This window comes from Rhynchophorus ferrugineus, unplaced genomic scaffold (assembly GCF_030347505.1).
Source record: "Rhynchophorus ferrugineus isolate W39M unplaced genomic scaffold, kcgeb_rfMv2 rfM2, whole genome shotgun sequence".
NCBI lineage: Eukaryota > Metazoa > Arthropoda > Insecta > Coleoptera > Curculionidae > Rhynchophorus > Rhynchophorus ferrugineus.
The window spans coordinates 47,258,730-47,279,590 of record NW_027472581.1 but is presented as its reverse complement, the minus strand read 5'-3'; the positions used below and the strand labels follow the sequence as shown (position 1 = coordinate 47,279,590).

The 20,861-nt window shown below is 30.0% G+C and overlaps 1 protein-coding gene across 16 annotated transcripts in view; it reads right to left on the bottom strand.

Annotated features, from left to right (window-relative positions):
- Nucleotides 1-20,861, bottom strand: part of Hecw (Hecw ubiquitin protein ligase) — a 294,511-nt gene that overhangs the window by 29,982 nt on the left and 243,668 nt on the right. The window contains exon 1 of one of the 16 annotated variants that reach the window (XM_076395720.1): nt 782-1,138. The exons of the other annotated variants lie outside the window; for them this stretch is intronic. Coding sequence (XP_076251835.1) covers nt 782-822 — 41 coding nt within the window. The 5' untranslated portion in view covers nt 823-1,138. Of the gene's footprint in view, nt 1-781; nt 1,139-20,861 lie in introns of those variants that run through there. 16 annotated transcript variants of the gene reach the window in all.

Below are 20,861 nucleotides of genomic sequence, written 5' to 3'. Positions count from 1 at the left end.
ATCCATGTCAAAAATGCGAATATCTTTTCTCTTTCTCTCTTTTGAATTTTCTTGTGATCTACATCCTGAATGATTTATTTATCTTTTTATAGAAACTTCTAAGTTGAGCTACCTTTCTATAAAACAACATAACCGTAAAAATATTACTTGTACGGATGCTATTTAATTTAAAAATGTATTACTAACCGTAAATCTGATAGCAAAAAATCAGGATAGCGCAATATCTATTATTATTACATATTATTAAATTTAATAAGTTTATAGCAAGTTGGCGTTGCCAGCCTTATTCAAAAGCAATTAAATTATTTCAAAAATTTTAATGAGATATTTAATAGATATTGTTAAAATGATAAACATTGTAACATTATCTTCAAGAGTTGCAATAATTATTATTACAAATATAAATAGCAACATTAATTTTTAAAAAAGTTTTACCAGTAGAACAAATTTCTTTGAAAAATGAATTGGCATTTTGTCTTGGTTTTAAGGTATTGATCTATTTCATATATTTATTTTAAAAATAGTATGCAAGTTTAGTTAAAACATGACAATAATGTATTACTTTGTATTAAAAATATGTATGTATTGAAAAATTGTTAAAATATTGTTGTATGTATAATAATGTATGTATTATATTAAAAGAATGTATTAAATTATAGATCTTCTTGAATTAAAAGAACATATTAGTGTATATGCCAAGTAGAACAGAAAATCATGAATTAAATGAAGAATGGGATTATTTTGAGAATTTATAATGATATAAATAAACAAGCAAACTTACAGGCTAAATATTACTCCGATAGTCTTTGTAACAATTCCCATTTTAAAACAGAATATTAATATAACAAACTTTAATGTATAACACAACAACAATCCACAAGTGGTAAAGACGATACCAAATAACAAATCACTCAAACTACATGTTTACCAGGGTCTGTGGACCCTAACAAAACTGTACTGTTTCTTCTAGCCGAAATTTACATTTTCGAAAATTGAATAAAACGCGGCAAAATTCGGAAGAAGATAAAGACCGGCGAGCTTTTTCGCGCAAGCTCATCCATCGTCCGAAACTCCAGCTGATTTAGAAAGACCATCGACAACAACTAACGTTGAGCCAACTGACACGCCGCTAAACGATATTCGAGGTGGATGGAGGCGTGATGCCGCGCGAGCTCGATGGTGGAGGGGGCATGTAACGAAATATCGTTTTTCTGTTTGGATACGCTCTGAGTGGTTTTTCACTTCCGAGGGCAGACCCAGTCTTTTACAATAAAATTTTTACATTAACCGATAATGTATCACAATCAATACGACCGTGTATCAAAACAGCCAACAAAAAACGGGAATAATGATCATAATTACGACCCCACAACGCACATTCGATTAACTATTAAATTAAAACTAAATTCAGTTATTATTAAGTAAATATATTTCATATACAAAATAGATGACTGAATGATAGAATCCATGAATTACCTAGAACCAATACTATGGATAACCGCATGAAGTACAAGAGGATTTTCTGAATTACGTGAGCAAACTAAGTTTGCTTCGTCGGTCAGTAAATGACCGTCTTTCACCAAGCCCTATTCCTACTTTAGTAAATTGCTGACTGAAGTTTCCCCCTGTTAGCACATGACACATACTTTCTATAAATATTTCTAAATATTAGTCATAACCTGTTATATTTGAGAATTTTATTAAAAAAATGCCAAAAAACGTCATAATGTCCATAAAACACAATTTCCTTATTGTCAGATAATCAGTGAAAGCAACATAATTTCAACAAACTATTCTAGCAACAAAATATTCATGCGTTGATTTAGGAAGTGCTCGGTAAACATATGATATTGATATGAATCTGAATGGATCAAATTAATCAATGAATTTTTCCCATTTGGTGTAAAATCTTAGAAACTCTTTTTGGGCGACTCTTAAGCTGTAAGACTACGTTTGCGTTTAGCCTTCATCCGTCAAAGTTTACATTTCCGTGTCTTCAATTTTTACACACTGTATAAAATGAGATTGTTACCACCACACCAACTTCAGGATTATTAATATTGCCCAATATTGACCTTGATCAATATATTGAACGTGTAAGAAATAAACAACAAAGTAAGAACAAAGTAGAAACAAAGTAAGAAAACATAAGTTGAGGACATCAATAATATTGAAGACAACAGTTCGATTTTTATTGAATTCTACTAATAAGTCCATTTCTACTAATAATTTGTTAAATTATATGTTTTATAAAGCACTATTTTTCTAGACAAGAAGTATTGTAGTTATTATAGGATTGATAACCTATACCGACACCTTCAGATATCGATTGTCACTCAAAAAATCAAGAGAATCCCAAGGTGACATGACGAGAGACTCCATTCTCATATTGATATCGAAGTGTTACAACTGTTGGATAACACGAGAATAAAACACGGACTCAGAAAAATCAAACCATTTGATTTTGTGTTATGTAGTGAGGTGCATGTAATAAAGAAACAGAAGTGTTAATACAGAAACATTATTACAACAGAGACTAAAATAGGCCAATGGGTGTTCCAGACAAAATACGTCAATTGAAAAGTCCCCGGCCTGACACATAGATAGCGCTACTAGAATTAAATCCATATGTTTTAGTTAGCCCTAACCCTCAAAAGATGCTGATATATAATTTGTGAATTATAGCATTTTGAGTGAAGAAACTTTTGTTATTGTGAAAAAAATTGATAAAAAGGCGCGTGTGTTGTTCAAGCAAAAACTTGGCTTGATGCCGAGTTTCCGGATACTGCACTAGGAAAATCAACCATCAAGGATTGGTATGCTAAGTTTAGACATGGTGAAATGAACATCGAAGACGGTGAACGCAGTGGACGTCCAAAAGAGACTTGTTACCGACGAAAATATTTTAAAAATCCACAAAATGTTTTTGAATGCCCGTAAATTGAAATTGAATTAAATAGCAGACATTCTAAAGATATCAACTGAACGTGTACATCACATCATTCACGAATATTTGGGTATGAGAAAGTTCTGTGCAAAGTGGGTGCCGCGCGAGCTCACTTTTGGCCAAAAACAATGGCGAGTTGATGATTCTGAACACTATTTGAAGATAATCAAGCGTAATAAATCCTAGTTTTTGCGTCGATATATGACAATGGATGAAACATCGCCCCATCATTTCACTCCGAAGTCCAATCGACAGTCATCCTAGTGGACTGCACACGATGAACCCACTCCAAAGCGTGATAAACGCAACAGTCGTCTGGCAAGGTTATGGCGTCTGTATTTTGGGATGTGCATGGAATAATTTTCATTGACTACCTTGAAAAAGGAAGGATCATCAACAGGGACTATTACATAGTGTTATTGGACCGTTTGAAGGACGAAATCGCCGAAAAACGACCGCATTTGAAGACCAAGAAAATGCACCGTTTCATAAGTCAGTGAAAACGATGGCAAAAATCCATGAATTGGGTTTCGAATTGCTTCCTCATCCACCGTATTCTCCAGATCTGGTCCTCAGCGACTATTTCCTGTTCTCAGATCTCAAAAGGATGGTCGCTGGGAAGAAATTTTGGTCGAATGAAGAGGTGATCGCCGAAACTAAGACCTATTTTGAAGCAAAGAACTACAATCGTACTACAAAAATGGTATCGAAAAGTTGGAGGGTCGCTATAATCAGTATATCACCCTTGAAGGGAATTATGTTGAATAAAAAAAACTAATTTTGCCAAAAAAATATGTTTTACTATGGCAGGCCGGGGATTTTTCAATTGACCTGTTAGACCTCGATTTAAGTTTTTGAAAAGACAATTTGTAGGTTAGTCGGCAGCAACTAGTAACAATGTGATAAATAAATAAATAAAAAAGGTACTATGTTCAAATTTCTCACTACAAACATGATTCTCATTCTGTAGAAACGCCTTTCCCTATTAGAAATATAGTTTGATCAAAAAAAATCTGTTAAAATGAAGAAATACACCTAATAAATAAAATAAATTAATCTAAAAAGTAACTATAGCGCAAACGTTTTTTTTTTACACAACATTTTGCGACTCTATTGATTGTCTTTCCAGTAAATTAGGAACGAAGTTTTTAGAGGTCTTCATTAATCAAAAACCTTGCAATACTTTTCCTTTATTTACGAGCATGTTAATGAAGTAATTGTTTTATGAACTGAAAGAATGGAGAGTTTAATTAATTCTGTAAGCCAGACCACCAGTAAATCAGTGAGAAAAAAGAATAATGTATTAGACATATCACGACTTTAAGGCAATATTGCGAGATACGTTATTATTTTCAAAGTATTATCTATTGATAAACCCTAGTAGAATATAAACATCCTTGAGGTTATTCCAGTTATTCAAATCCAAATGCAGAATGTGACATCAAAACAAGTCACAATCGAAAAAGGCAATCTTTAGTTAATATAGTGTGTAAGGTAAGATATTGTTTGCATAATAAAAATGCTTTTCAATGATTGGATAAAATTCGTTAAATAAAATCGCAGGCGATTTTCCATGATGCTTTGGCTCACTGTAGAGCTTAGTTTAAGGGTCCTTTGATGAATTCTATATTCAATTTAATTGTAGATGCCTATAAGATATAGAAACAACTATAAGAATCATTGCATACATATTTCAGAATAATCTAGATATCTAGATAGTAAAAAACAACAAAACAGTATGACAAAATCAAATAGTACGATCACAATTAATAAATATTGTTATTCGGTTTTGGATTTAATCATTTATTTAAATTTTATTCAAATTATTTGCAGAGGTATTTATATTTAAATCACATATGTGCAAACAAAAACTTGACACATCTGCTACAACTGTTAGTTTGTCAACAAATAATCAAAATGGTTAAGGATACAGAAAAACCATTGCACACCTGTCTGCAAACGTTATAACCGAAAATAAGGGTTTTACCTGTTTTGCCCATGTCCATTCTGTTATCATATCTGAATAATACTGTTCAATCAACATACGATAAAGAATAAAAGCTTTACCGATAAGAAAATGTATTAGGGTGTTTCAGCGCTTGCATATCAAGTGAATATTTACCAAAAACTAATCAGTACATTTTTAGTTTGTTCCTTAGCGATAATAATTAACTACATGTTTATCTCCTTAAAATAAGTAGGTCTGCATAAGGAAAACAAATTATAGGTATGATGTACAAATAATGTACCTTACTTGTTCCTAAATACACCAAAACCTACGGAACATATTTCCGATGTTTACAAGTTGTGCTTTGTATATACTCTATATATAAGTTCACATTTAAGTATATTTATAATTTTACTGCTTTGTTAGGTCAGGTTTCTTAAGTTTACATTAACTAGAGTAAGTTATTGGTTTGTATCTTTAACTCAAATTTAATTGTGGTTATTCTTATACGAGATAGAATTCTGGACCTGTTGTTTAACGTAATTTCTGAGTCATGGTAATCAGTTATTAAATGTTAACGATATAACAAAGATTATAGAAGAAATTCGAGGGGCCATAAATAGATCAGCACTGTAGAGATTATCTTAGATGTACATAACTGAGATGTATGTTCCTTTTTCAGATTTTATAATTTTGGCTAGAAACAATTACAAACCGGAAATCGTAGAGTAAAAACTACACCTAGATTGTATAAACATTTTCCCTTTATTCTTTTTAATTCGTACCTTATAGGAAATAAAATTCACGTTCTTCAAAACATACCTCATTAATTTATGAAATCGGCAAAGTTTGAAACCCTTATCGGCAAACTATTTTTTGAAAAAAATAAGTTTAAATTAAGTTTGTTCCGCTCTGATAATCCCGTCATATCTAAGTTATTATCTCGAAACTATAAAAGCAAGCAGTAAAACCATTATAATTATTCTAAACTTCATAAGAGCCAGTATTGCTAGGACAATTGTTACGTACTCAACTGAGGCAAAACATATGAAAAATCATTCACGTTCTCGTATACAGTACCGATTATATATGGAGAAACTTCAATTTTATATAATACCATAACTAAAACAAGGAAATTTATTCGTATCGATCTTCCCAGCCCACAGAAGGAATTCAAAGAGACATAAATAGAGAATATATATATATATATATATATATATATATATATATATATATATATATACAATAATTAGAACATATGCAGAACAAAATTGTCTTACATGCATAAAAAAATATATATCAATTTCAATTTGTGTTGGATCAATTAGTTGATATTTTTGTGTTAAGTCTTCTTTTTACCATCTTTTAGGTTTTACCTAGACTGGAACTTAATGTGGGCTCTGGCATGATCCTCGGCATCAAGCTTACCGACTGACGAGTGACTAACTTAGAAACCATCGCAGAACTCATCTGGTCTAATCCAGCCTGGTTACTGACATGACTGGAATGATTTTTCTCGCCGGATATTGCATTCTTGCCTTTCATACAATCACAAACATAAATCTACAACTGCTCCAGCAGGAACTCGCGACTATCGCAACAATAATAGGACTGATCTGTCGCATTGACCACTGAGCCAACCAAGCCATCAAAATAGTAGATTCATTACACAAAATAAGCATTCTTTTTGAAAAATATTTGTTATTTAGCTTACATTATCTGTTTAAAAGTTATTCTATTTTTGACCGATACTGTATATGTACTTGAGACATAATCTCTGATAGATTGAGCTTTTGCATTTTTTCGGCAGTGTATATAAACGGTATGGGTATTGTTTAGGGCGAAACCGTTTTGCGTAACAGAATAAATGGTTAACTGGCGCGTGATAAAAAAAGACAAGAAGAAAATGGTACTGAACGATTCGAAGGTGTTGGTTGCGTCGATTTTATTTGTTAGTGGTTTAATTTAAAACACGATTCCAGTAATTTTTAAAGAAGAGAATACGATTTCTTATTACCTGCTTCGATCTGATAGTATATAATGGCACAACTTACTACCGTTGATTCAGCATTTTTCATTCATATCGAAAGCATTTGCAAACAATATATTGTATATCTAGATTACGTGTAAAACCATGTTTATTACTATGAATATTAAACAAATCTAATACAGCTGGCGCTCATTAATATAATCAAATGTAGTTCATATTACTGAAATGTCTACATTAACGAGCGTGATTAATTGAAATAACGATTATGAATGTACGAATTGTGTGTCTACATTAACGCAATGTTTTCATTATTGAATATTTACATTATCGAGCATCTTCTGTACATCGAACTATCGATATCAATTACAGGCAAAATAATAATTTTATGATATGATTTTTATGATATTTAGATGAATGTTGTGTTTAGTAATTAAGAATGCATCAATAGTATGGTCCAAAATTATCTCAATATTTATAGAGAATAGTCTGAAAATCGAATAATTATTCGAATTATTATTTAATGTTCGAAAAAGTTCCTCAAAAATTTTAAGTATTTAGTTGGATGATTAAATAGAAAACCGCAAGCGAATCTTTCAAAGTGCTAGAAATTATTGCTATTGGGACATAGCAGTTCTATAAAAGGCTGAAATTGTTGTATTAACAATTATAAAAATATTTTTTCTACAATTTCTATATACACATAATACAGGTATTTCCCCTGTATGTGTCACTTTTAATCACCGGTAACCTGGTGCAATTTACTGAAATTATTTAATCTATGCAATTAGTCAGTGCAATTGCGAAAAATGCGCTTTTACTTTATTGCGTGTATATATATATATATATATATATATATATATATATATATATATATATATATATATATATATATATATACATGTATAATAAAAGGGTCATGACAAAGGTTTAAATATATTCTCACCATATGTCAGATGGCCATTGATCTTAATCTTCAGAGCCTATTTCTCAGGCAGCAACAGATGTTAATAAGTAAACAGAGGCATTATCATGATTGTACTATACATAAATAATTAAATTTATTTTATGAAAAGCAAAAATGTCATTTTATTCGTTTATTTATTTATTTAGTCTGCACCAACATTAATTTATAGTACAATTAGCACAGTTTCAATAGTTCATATTTTTTGATAAAATATTGCAGATTCATTTGTTTTGTTCTATTATTTAATCGATACATTAATGTTAAATAATTATTAGGTTTCTACCCCTTGCTTGAGTAGTAGAAGCTATAGTTAAGTATATAGGTAAAGTGACTAAAAAGTCCAGCGTTGTTGTGCAAGAAGATGGCTTTGATACTGTTAGTCGCTACTGCTGGTATTTGTAACCTTAGCTTTAAAATCGACTGTTAAAATGTGATAGACCAGCATAAGTTTCTGAAAGTGCTCGATGGATTTCTTCAGCACATTTTTAAAATAAAACAACAAAAATAATGAATGCAGAAGATGCAATTTTGAGCATTCATTCATTAACGTCCGTATTTAACAAATAACTTAATAATACTATATGGAAAATTATTATTTTATGTAGAGAAAAGTCAAAACCATCCAGTTTAACGTTTATGTTTAGTTCTTTAACAGTTGCTTGAATTGATATTTCACTGTTTCACCAAATAATACATGCAAGCACCTAATAACAAAAACACATTCAGTCAACATTTCAGCTTCGAAGCAGTCTTATAAAATAAAACTGAATTTTGTTAGAAGATTAATTGAATAGTACTAATAACTTGGAAAACAAAAGTTACAAAATATAATTCTAACCTTCATTATAAATTGAAAGCAAAACTTGTAAAAATATTCCGCTAACTCGAAAAAAAAATTCCAACAAAATAACGTTTTCAGTACTACTTTTTCCAGCAGCGTATCACTACATAGTATAAAACAAAGTCGCCTTTTCTGTCCCTATATCCCTATGTGCGCTTAAATCTTTAAAATTACGCAACGGATTTTGATGCGGTTTTTTTCAATAGATAGAGTGATTCAAGAGGAAGGTTTATATGTATAATACATGCCTAATATACTAAGGCAACATTGCTAATTTTAGAGGTTTCTAACGTGATGTCGTAAATTGACCTATTTTTTAGGCTTATTTAGCAATTAGCAAAAACGCTGCCTAACCCTACGAGTTAGATCAAATTAATGTACTACAGTATTGTACACCATAAAAAGGTCTACAAAAAAGTCCGCGATGGTATATGTTTATCTTTTAGGGATAATCCACATTAACCATTTTTATTGTTTACTTTTTACGTGAGAAAATGGCTTATTTACGAAGCTATCTTAAGCAATACGGCATTAATCCTTATCGAATTAAGTACCTTAAATACAGTGTGCAATTAATATAGATCAATATGGTTCCTTACAGCATGTAAATTAAACAAATATTTTCGGAGATATTACAAATTTAAAATTTGCGTTTAAAAATGTGTAATGTAATAAAAATTGTATGAATTTAGATATTCCAAAGATAGCAGGAAATCTTCATAGTAAGTATAGGGGAAGAGGAATTGTTTTACTCCAAATTTAATGCGTGCAGGCCAAGGGCAGTAATGAATGAACCAAAAATACTGGATCGATTTTAATCATGTTTTCATTGAGTGACATAGGCATATATATTTTATGCCCGTGCAAAGTCGGAGCGGGCCGCTATGTTTTTATATACAACGTTCATATTTTTTCTGTAGTGTATTTAATTTAGTATCAGCATTGCACCCGTGCGAAGCCGGGGCGGGTCGCTAGTATTTTATATAACAATAATATATTTTCCGGTAAAAATGTTATTTACTCGATCACGATTGTATCGATCATTTCCCATTTCCTTAATATAAAGGCTATTAAAACCATTCATTATGAGTCATTATTTATGATCTCATTACTGTTGATCGTCGATGACTGTTGCATGCTTTTATGTTTTAGAGATTATTTGACGTTGAAAAACCGCAGATGGGAAAATTAGATTTAATTATACAACGATTTTAGCATTTAATTAGAAGAAAATCAGAAAATCGTTGTTGCATGTTATGTCACCTCGGTCTCATTTTACACGCCATTCTCGCAAAGACAAAGACAATCGACGAACCATGCATCCTGTATGTGTTAAAGCCAGACTCAAAATCATGTTCGAAAGATAAATCTCGTCACATTTCCCTTATTATTCATGGAAACTTTTTCTCTAGATAATAAAGCTGCGCGTTTTTTTAGGAAACGCCACCTTGGGGAACAATGCACATTGCCATTGTTTTCTAATAGCTAAATTCATTAATTTAGAATGAAGTGAGTCTTGTATAGTGAATTTAATCTATTTGGTGAAAAAGGATAATAATGATTTAAAGAAAAAACTAGTAAGTAAACCAATTAATATTGTATTTTTATCATAAGTTATTAATTCCACAATTATTGATGACCGAATATTTCATTACATTTATTATTATAATTCTTGTGAACTCTTATGGTGTATTAACTGGAGTAAACTCTTAAGTCATATTAGTAATTGTGAAATTTGTATTATTTTTCAGAAATTTAGATGATATTTATATTTAACTCCAATAAGATTTAATTAAAAATCAATAACACTATTTCGGATAAGTTTTATATTTCTCGCTAAATTGAAAGAAATGTAATGCCGAAAAACATTAAATGTTTCATAGAGTCTTAAAGCGAATATACTTCTAGAAAAATCAAAAAGAAAATGGTGTTTAAAAGGAACTTGCAATTTAGGTATAAAAGCAGAGAACTGAAAGAAAATAATATTTTTAATCAATAACACCATAAACTTTTCAAAATGCAACGTTTTTGTACATATTGTAAATACTACCTAATATACCCCTTTCACTAAATTAATAACCTCTATTTTGCTTCTGTTTTTTATTATTTCATATTTTTTATAAACTCTAAAGGATTCACAACACATAAACTGTTAATGTGCATCAATCGCAATGGGTACATTTGTAACCAACTTCATCATGTTGAAGTTTCAGTATGTGTTATTTCGTTGATGTGTGAACAAGACATTTTTTCAGTTCGTTGAAAATGTCTGAATTTGCACTAAATAAATGGCATTGTTTTACTATTTTACCTCAATTTGAAGAAAAAGACGTCTGAAGGTTGTCAAAGAAGTTGTTATTGTGTGAAGCTTATGGAAAATATGCTACATTTAATTTAATAAACAAACAAACTTCTATTATTTATTTTTAATGCTTATCGCTACGTAACTAACGGAGAGCTGCACGATGATATCGAAATCAAATGGATTTACGAAATGATTCAAGATTTCACCTTAAAACATGAAATAAGGTTACTAAATCAAGTAACGTGGAAGCAATACTGGCCAACACGCAAGAAATGAGAAGATTGAAGCGAATTAAACCACATGAGCTTTTAGTTTTATTTTAATTTGGGAAATACACACTGATGTATCAATCCCGTACTCGCCTTGATGATGCATTAATGCAAGCACAACAGAATAGTAGTAATTTATTAATTTGCAAATTAATACTGTACTAAGCATATCTAATGTTTAATTAATACAGAAATCATTTTAAAAAAGTTGAATATACCGTGTAAACACCATTTCGATGACCCGCGTATTTGAACGCAATTAAAGATAACTATGTAGAATAAAAATCGAAACCACAGATTAATTTTTTTCATCCGTTAGAAAACTATGAAATTTTCACTGCAGCAGATAGAGAAATAGAAGACGAAAAAAAAAAACGAAAGAAAAAAACAGTGTACAAGGAATTGGTGCATCACAATTTCAACTAATTTAAATCGAATTAAAGGTAATGGTTCGCCAGCTCCAACCGGAGCCGCATCACTCAAATATCTCGTATCTCATCGGGCCGGTCGACGGTGGAGAAAAGTATTCCAGTGCGGCAGGCCCGCGCTCGCGAATAAAAATCTTTGATTTATGACGTTCGGCGGACTAGAGAGGGGTCGTTTTGCTGAGGAAGTCTATTCAACCGGTCATCGGACAAAAGATGTAATTATGGCGTTAAAGCCCATTAATCATTTTGCGTTAAACATTATTATTCGGTTGGTATTGTTGCGCGCGGTTTTCGGTGATGGCCCTTCGAGTAGCCACAACCACGAACAATCGACCGCGGGAACACATCAATTTTATTTGGAATAATTGTTCATTCGGTTGTTGTTCATCATACGTGTGTCTCTTTCAATCGTCCTAATTGATTTCCTTTAATGAACGTTAAAATGCCTGAAAACCTAGTGGAGTATTATGATTTATTGCTTTTGCTTTCTAAGAATTTGAATAAATCTTCTGTTATAAAGCATGTAAAAGCTGATTCTATATATCACTGTCGTATAGATTTGGTACAGAATAGTAATAATGACTTAGTAGTAATGACAATCCCAAAATGAATGACAAAATTATAAAAATATATTATTCCCATGTTAAATATTACACAGAAAATTACTTGGGCATGACATTGGATACCAAACTTAAGTCGAAACAACACATTAAGAAGGAAAGAGCAAATTTTTCTATGAAAAATTTTGATGACAATCCGAATTCTTTTCTGGACTTGAATAGAATCTTTGGAATTACTAGGTGATTTTTAGGAAGACAGAACCTTCAACAAGTTAAATTATGAAAAGGTTCACGCCATAAAAGTCTGTTTGAGACGCCAGAGAGATAAACTAGTTAAATTGTTAATTACATTTAAAAAATTCTGATATTTCAATATTCACGTCTATATTCGCATATAATTCAATATAAAATTAATTGTGTTAATAATTAATACTTATTACTCCGATCCGTAAAGATCGAACATATTCATAATATATTTCTGGTATTTCATATATATATTATATTGTCACTGTAGTAATAATTATTATAATATACGAATTTAATATACCATTAATTTTATTTCAAGTCAATAGTTAATACCCAGACACCAATTGATACATTATTGAATGAAAATACATTATTAGTATTCACTTGAAAAAAGCTAATAAAAACTGATTTCTTACACAAGTGAACTTTTAAATTGGTTATGAAACAAGAAATGCCGAATTTGGAAGCAAAACAATATTCAAAAAGTGCATCATTCAGTTTTTAGATACTGTATAGTGTAATTTACGTGCTGAAGTTACCATCAGCTTTTTTATCCGATTATCAACTCTAATTCAGTTGACATACCTCTAAAAATACAATTTCTAACTTTTACTATTTCTTTCGGTTACAATTTTAATATATTCTTTTAGTCTATAGATTTAAATTATTATAATGTTGATTTAAAAGTTAAACATTCTGATTTTATCTCTTTTTGAAATCTTATTGATAATTACTATTCTAATTATTATTTTAATTATTGATAACTTTGATTACCATTTCTAAAATCACACAGGAGGTAAGATTAAATATATCTTATCTAAACATTATTTAATTAATAAAGCAAATCTGAAGATAAATAAAATTTAATTCAATCAGTTAATAATAATGATAATCATAATTGAAACACCAAAAACATAACACGCGACATAAGAGCAAAAGAGCTTCCATACACATTACTCATTGTCATTTATTTGCTAATTTATTCTGCGTCGCCATAATTAAGATAACCATAATCATGTTTAAATATATCTTTGTTTCCGTTTCTTATTAAAATCGAGTTAACAATAAACATCACTGGAATAATCACATAGTATTAAAACAGATTATTTGCAACATTTTATCTGGGATATTAGTTTTTGATAACCAGAGATACCACAGATCACTGTTAGTTTATACTTAAAATTGAATTGAAGTTATTTACGGATTGTTGGCAATTAGTAAGGCAGTAAATGGCAATGAAAATATATGCTTAAGTTTGTATAAATAGGAAAATACCAGACAAGTTTATTCTGAATGAGTAACAGTTGACATAAAAAGGACTCAAGTGACTTGGCATTTATTTATATAACAAACATAATAGATGTACACATTAATGCCACTAATCGACAAAAGCAATACGGTGTTCATAGATACAATGTATTTGTCAATGGTAAATTGAAAGTAAAAGGAGATAGATATTGTACTAATGTATCAAAGCACCGGAAGGAACAAAATACTGATAACAAAATGAGTAACAAAAAATGCCATAAAAACTGTGAATATAAAAGTTTTTCTATATTTTTTGATAGTTAAATAATTTCAACTTTCGTAAAAACATACCTAATTATATAATTAAACATAATTAAATTTGAAAATTTTAAAATACAGACACAATAATAATGGAACAATGTGAATCATTTTATCATTATGATTGGTCTACCACCATATTCTTGATGAAACAAGAAGTTAAGGAGTTTTGTAAGCTAGACTCTTTAGCTTCAAATCTATGTCGGGCTCAGAAATCGCTCAGAAGAAAATTGTTAGTACCAGCTTTTTGTGATGTAAAAGAAATGTTCATAGATTACTCAAATTGAACATATTATTACAAACTATTGAACCAATTGTTAATAATTGCACTATAATTCTTAACAATTTTCTATTAATATTGATAATTAAATAACAAGGTTTTATTGGTGTTTGTGTTGAATGATATATAAGTAGTAAAGAAAATATAAGTAGAACACCATAAAATTAACATGATAAATTATTATAGCTTCATATAATACGATATCAAACTGCTTTCTATTAAAAAATTAAGTTGTAAGCTCAAACGATTCATTAAATAATTTGATTTATTTTAGTTCTCTTCACATTTGCTGTCATCTATTACATTACAATCTACAGAACGAAATTGAGAGAATCATATCTGTATTATTACTCTTAGTGAAAATCGTAAAAAGCGCATAATCTGGACGACTAGTAAACTTGAAAAATTAAATACATTTTAAAAACGTTGGTTTAATTTAAGAAATATTATATTCTTATCTCCTTTTTGGGGTTAAGACTGACCAGTGATAAAATTAAAGACCATCCCAGCCTTATCCAGCCTCGCTAATGGCATGACCTTGTTCAATTTTACACCGTTGCATAAGAATATTTCCAATTACGATTCCAAACATAAAGTACATCCATGTCCTGGCGGTATTCGAACTGTCCTGTTCCCTTGACTACTGCGGCCACTAAGCCGGTTATAGTTTTGTATGTGTATTCTAAATTATAATGAAAGTAAATTTAAATAAAATTATAATGTGCGAAAATATATTATCAATGTCACAAATCGCATTATTCTAGATGTAGTATTAATCCATCGTGCAATAATTTAATATAGTATTAAAAGCATTTTAGTTATTGTTTGTGTTAAATTTTCCAGAACAAAACGTTTACTGTATGATAATTGACTAAAGCTAAGAAATATAGCGAACTTAAAATACAAAATTTAAGTCTCTATTTTGCAAAATGTATTCAAGCGAAGTTCAAAAAGACGAATTTCTGTTGGAGGAAATCCATCAAAAGAGACCGTCGAATGCACATCTAGCGGTTTTGTATTACACCTTTGTAATAATACCTTCAGAATCCTTTCCTGTCATATGTCACAAATGCGAAATCGATAACAGTACATCTCACTATATTACCGAACAACATCTCAAATCTCGCATGATCACAGACGGCACAACAATACCTTCGATTAACAAAACACCGGCCTGGTTCGCAGGTAGACGCACCAGATACACCCACCTGCCCCTACGACAGAACCGGGTACCGTTAGAGCGATTTGATGTGGTTTTTTTTACGACCAAGGAATCTCACCGCTTTAGAGTTCTTCCTTTTCGTTCTTTTTTTCTCTCATTTTCTATCGGGACATAGGTAATTTTAATCTAATTTTTATTGATCGTTATGTATCGGTATCGGTGTGTCTATAATCACCCATTAAAAAAGAATTTAAATTGAAGTTCCCGCATTCTTCGGGAAGAATAATGTATCGCGTTCGTCTTTAAATTAATCACGGAAGGGTTTCTTACAGAATGAACGTAATTTGTGATCTGGACGTGTGTCAGATTTACAGATATGTGCTTTAGTTATTTGTGTGTTATACGATGGATTCCGAGTAGCAGTGATTAATTATTTTTGAATGAATTGAGTAATTTCATTTAAACATGTTTACTGTTATTATTAAATCATCAGAATTATTGATAGTATTAGGTGCTTGCATGTATTGTGATAATTTTTTTTTCATTTTATTATACGTCTCATACAACTTTTTCTGGCATCATAGCGATACCTTGTCAAGGAACAACGTTAATTTGGTTTGGTTGCAGCGATCCAATCATTAATGCTCTTTGAAAGATTCAACTGTAATGCAATAAGTCTTGTAATTCCTTGTCTTCGAGCTTTTTTGGTTCTTCGAGTCCGTTCTTTGTCATTAAAATCATCACTTTTAAATAGTTGATATCAAAACCAACAAGTGGCATACGACGAGCAGCTTGACCGTCAGCTCCTAAAAGTTTTTGATGAACATCGGCAGCAAATTTCTTCAAATTAAACAACAAATACTTCGAATGTCGAAAATTTTATTATAAGCGTTCAGTGATTAGCGTCTACATACACTGAATAACTTATTAATACTAAATGGGAAATTATAACTTTATGTGGAGAAATGTCAATTCATAAATGCAGCAATACCAGTAAAATAACATAAAGAAATAATGAAATAAAAATAAAAAATAGAGAGAGAATTGAAGATTAAATTAAAAATATTTAATTACTAGGTAAAATACTATTTGCTCTGAGAAACAGTCATATATAGATAATTCAAAACAGTAATATATTTCCTTTTTTTATGTAGCAAGCGGAAGATGCGGATCAAAGTAGCTGAAGAGAAAGGAATTTTTTCTGAACCTTTAGAACATATGGTTAACGTAGTTATATGATGGAGGGAGCCCTCAGGTAACCGTAGATATAGGTAAGATTTACTGAGATGTTACTGTGATATTTAGATTAATTAATAACTTAATTTTTTGGCAATTATTTGAAACTATGAGACTATAAATTCCAGAGGCCTGCCGTTAAATTATACTTAATTAGATATATTATATTTATATATACATATAAGACTTCGCCTTCCGAAAAAAACAAACTTTTTTACTTTCTAATTTTCAACCAAAAGCAATGAATTCAAATTTAGCAATGTTGATTTATGAGAAATAAGTCTAGTAGCAAAATCTTAATCAGTCTCATCTTAAGTAAAATCAAGTTTAGAAGAAGGAGAAGTTACGAAGACGAAAATTATCGAAGTAGAAAAGATTATTTTGCAATGAGAACACTCGACTACATCATGTAAAAGTAGAAAATTTGCACTGGTTTTTGATTACTGCTTATGTCAATTTACGCACATTCTGTGAAAAATTATGTGAATTCGCAGATAAATTGAAAATATGAAGCAATATATTGGTAAAAAACCGGGGAAAGTAATTAGCGATGCATAATATTTTGAACCTAATTAATATCTCAATAATCCCATGATATAATAAAAAAAACTGGTTAATTATGATCTAATTAATTGATTATATGCTTTAATTTAACTTTATCTATAATTCTCTGAAAATAGAACATTAAGATGTTAATATATTTTCAGCAATTCCTTATAAATGTAGATTTAATCAGTTTGTCAGTTTTTTATGAAACCGCCGGTTTATTCTTAAATTTTATGTGATAAAATTGTTAAAATTTGGTAAAGTTGTTAAGCAAGTATCGCTCGAAGTACATACAGTGTTAAATTAATTTACAATATTCAAATTAAATAATGGATATTTCTTACCACTAACTTTCGTCTTTTTATCATTATTCAAGATGTCTGAAATACATACCTGAAACAAAAAAAATGTTTGAAATATTTTATTATACAGATAACTAAAAATTGTAATAATATACATTAGTACTAACTATAATCATAATATACAGTTCATGCAATTTTATATATTATCACGTATTATTCAAAAAGACTGACTAATAATGTTTTAAAATGTTTTGGTTTAAAAATTTAATTGCATAAAATACACACTACATAATTGCATACAATCGTATTTTATTAGTTTTTAATTGAGCTCTTTCTTTAGATTTTGTTGAAGTTAAAAAATAAAATTGCTATAGAAGCATATTTGAATGAAAAAGTTTGTAGAAAGTTTCCGTAATAAATAATTGCGTTAGTTAGTTCATGAACTAATTTCCCTTTATAATTTAAATTGATGATTATCCACAGTTTAGTTTATTTCCTATTATTATTTTATTAATAATAATAAATATATAATTAATATGCATATATAGTATTTATTGCAAATTTGGAAGTTCAGTATATATTATATTTAATGTATTATGTTTATCATTTATGTTGTTAGATTATTTATGTTAAGAGGGAACTAAATTTTCCAAGTTAACTACACGATAAGGTCGATGTTAATGTATGTTATGTAGATGTTAATAGATTAGGAATATATCTTTAATAAATTTCAGTTAATAACAATTCCTAAGATCTAATATTTCCTAATTGATTCCTAATTCTAAACTAGTGAGCCCGGATGAGTTGTTTTTTTTCAATAAATTTATGTTTCAAAAAGTTTGTTTTTTATTGTTGAGCGAATTATTTGGTATAAATAAGAGGTTATAATTTCGGCAATACTCAATTGCATAACTTGAAGCTTTTGATAGTGACACTTTTCTGAAATTTTCTAACAATTATTAACAAGTTATTGTATCAGTTCTTTCAGCCGGATGATAATCAAAAAAAATCAATTTCGCAATATGCATTTTCCGTTTGAGTGGTTGGCCCAGATATTCTGCTGTATTATATCCCCGGTTTACTAAAAAAAAAAACTTATTGGGCTATTATGGTAAATCGAGTATAAACAATTCTGCTTCCACACAGTTTTTAAACATTTTCCACGGAATATGCAGGTGTAGTAATAAAATAACACAAAAAATATTTTAATTATTAATTTACTTTATACTTTGTAATTGTTAGGAAATGCGGTATCTGTACACAGGTTCATCTAAAATATTGCTTACGCTACGTAATGTCAATCCAACAATAAAATGAACAACCTATTCCAACACCATGGAATCAAAGCTGTACATTTTGCAGTAATATTAGGCATATAAAGTAGTTTTAAGGAATTCGGTTCAATATATTTTATTCAAAGTGTTAAAGTATTGTCCTTTCCTATATTTTAGGTAATTTACAGATTCCTTCTAACAGAAGAGAAAGGTCACATATAGTAATCAAATAAGTATCACATAAGTAGAAATCAGAAAGAGCAAGGTCTGGAGAATACGGCGGCGAGTCGGGTAGCAATTGTTTCCAAGTACATTTTGACATGTTTTGCAAGATGTGGTCGAGCGTTGTCATATTGAAGAATAACGTTGTTGTGTCTTTGCTCATCCGGCAAAGCTTAATCCGGTTTTTCTTACAGTGCTTGTTTCAAACGCATCAACTGTAGTCGATAGCAATCACCATTGTTGGTTTCATCGAGCATCATGCCTTCAAACCCTCGCCTTCAAAATTTTTTTGCCTGTTCAAAAAGATTTTTGTCTTGGGTGTCAAAATAAGCACTTTTAAAACGTAGAAAACAATATTTAGATTCAGAGATACAATTTTATTAATATGAGTCTTATTTTTAAAATTGAAGTAAAAAAATAAAACATCCCGCAAATACGATAACTGGGTACAAATTCAGATATATTCAACGCATTGAAAACTATTTATGTGCACACTTCGACAAAATGACACATATTAAAATGTGAAGCCTTCAACATGAAGTTAGTTACAAATGTACCCGATACGGTTTACTACACGATAAAAATCATCTGCAAATCCTTTAAAATGAATGTATAAACCTGCTAATATAAAATTACGAGCGTATTAGGCTATTAGAACTTATATATAGTCAATTCAAAATAGCAGTGACACGAGTGCTAATATATGTCTGTCTAAAGTTGTAAATACGTTTTACAGTCACAATATTATCCTTGTCATTTTATTCTATTTAAAAAGAGATAGAATGCTATTAGAGAAGATCGAACATGTACATTCGAACAGAAGAACGGAATGAGCCTGAAAAAGTTGTTCGTTTGAAACGTCTGAAAACTCTTCAAAATATTATAATTACGGGTTAAACCAACAAACGTTGTTTTAACGCTTTGTTTTAATAAATTTGAAATTGCCGCGGTTTTTATTTAAAATATTTTTGCGCCTTGCAGCTGCACTGTATATTGGTCACTAAAATTTTAAACATAATTTAATACAATTATTTCAGAGAAAATTGTTAGTCTGGGTAGTATCCACAAAGATCCAAAAGATATACAGCTATTTGAGAGATGTAGAACATCCATTCATACATTGTTGGATAATATGGGATTTTAGTGCTGTAAAGACAATACACGAAGGGGTCTAATGGAACTTCCAGAGATTGCTTTTAAAAGAATAGAACTTTTAAAAACATATAACAAAATCAAGGAAGAATTATATCAATTTATATATTTAAAAGAGACATGCATATGTCAGAATGATACATTGGGTTGCTCATGGCAAGATGATAATAAATATAGTGTAAAGACAACAAAGGTTCATGGAAAAAGGTAAACGTTGGAATAACTATGGATTAGGTTTTGTTAGTCATAACATAATGCATCAATACATTACGCAAAGTCTGGATTTATGGAAAAAGGCATTGTCAAAAATAACACCTTCGATTTGTATGAGCTCTATCAGACACATTGAAGAAGAAATTGAAAAATGGTAGAATTTGGAGCAAGTTTTTAACAGATTGGAAATACACAGCTTGGTTATTAACTTGACTAGTATTTCTGTAAGTAACTGTCATTGAATAAAATTTTATGAATGTTGATTTTTGATTCAATGCTGAAGATTACCATAACAGAGTGATGAAAGAGGAAACCACTAAAGGTCAGTATAAAATTAATATACTTTAATATTAGGGAATTGTATTATAGTGTGAAAGCTTTATGGACACGTGTGTTATTCTTCAGAATAT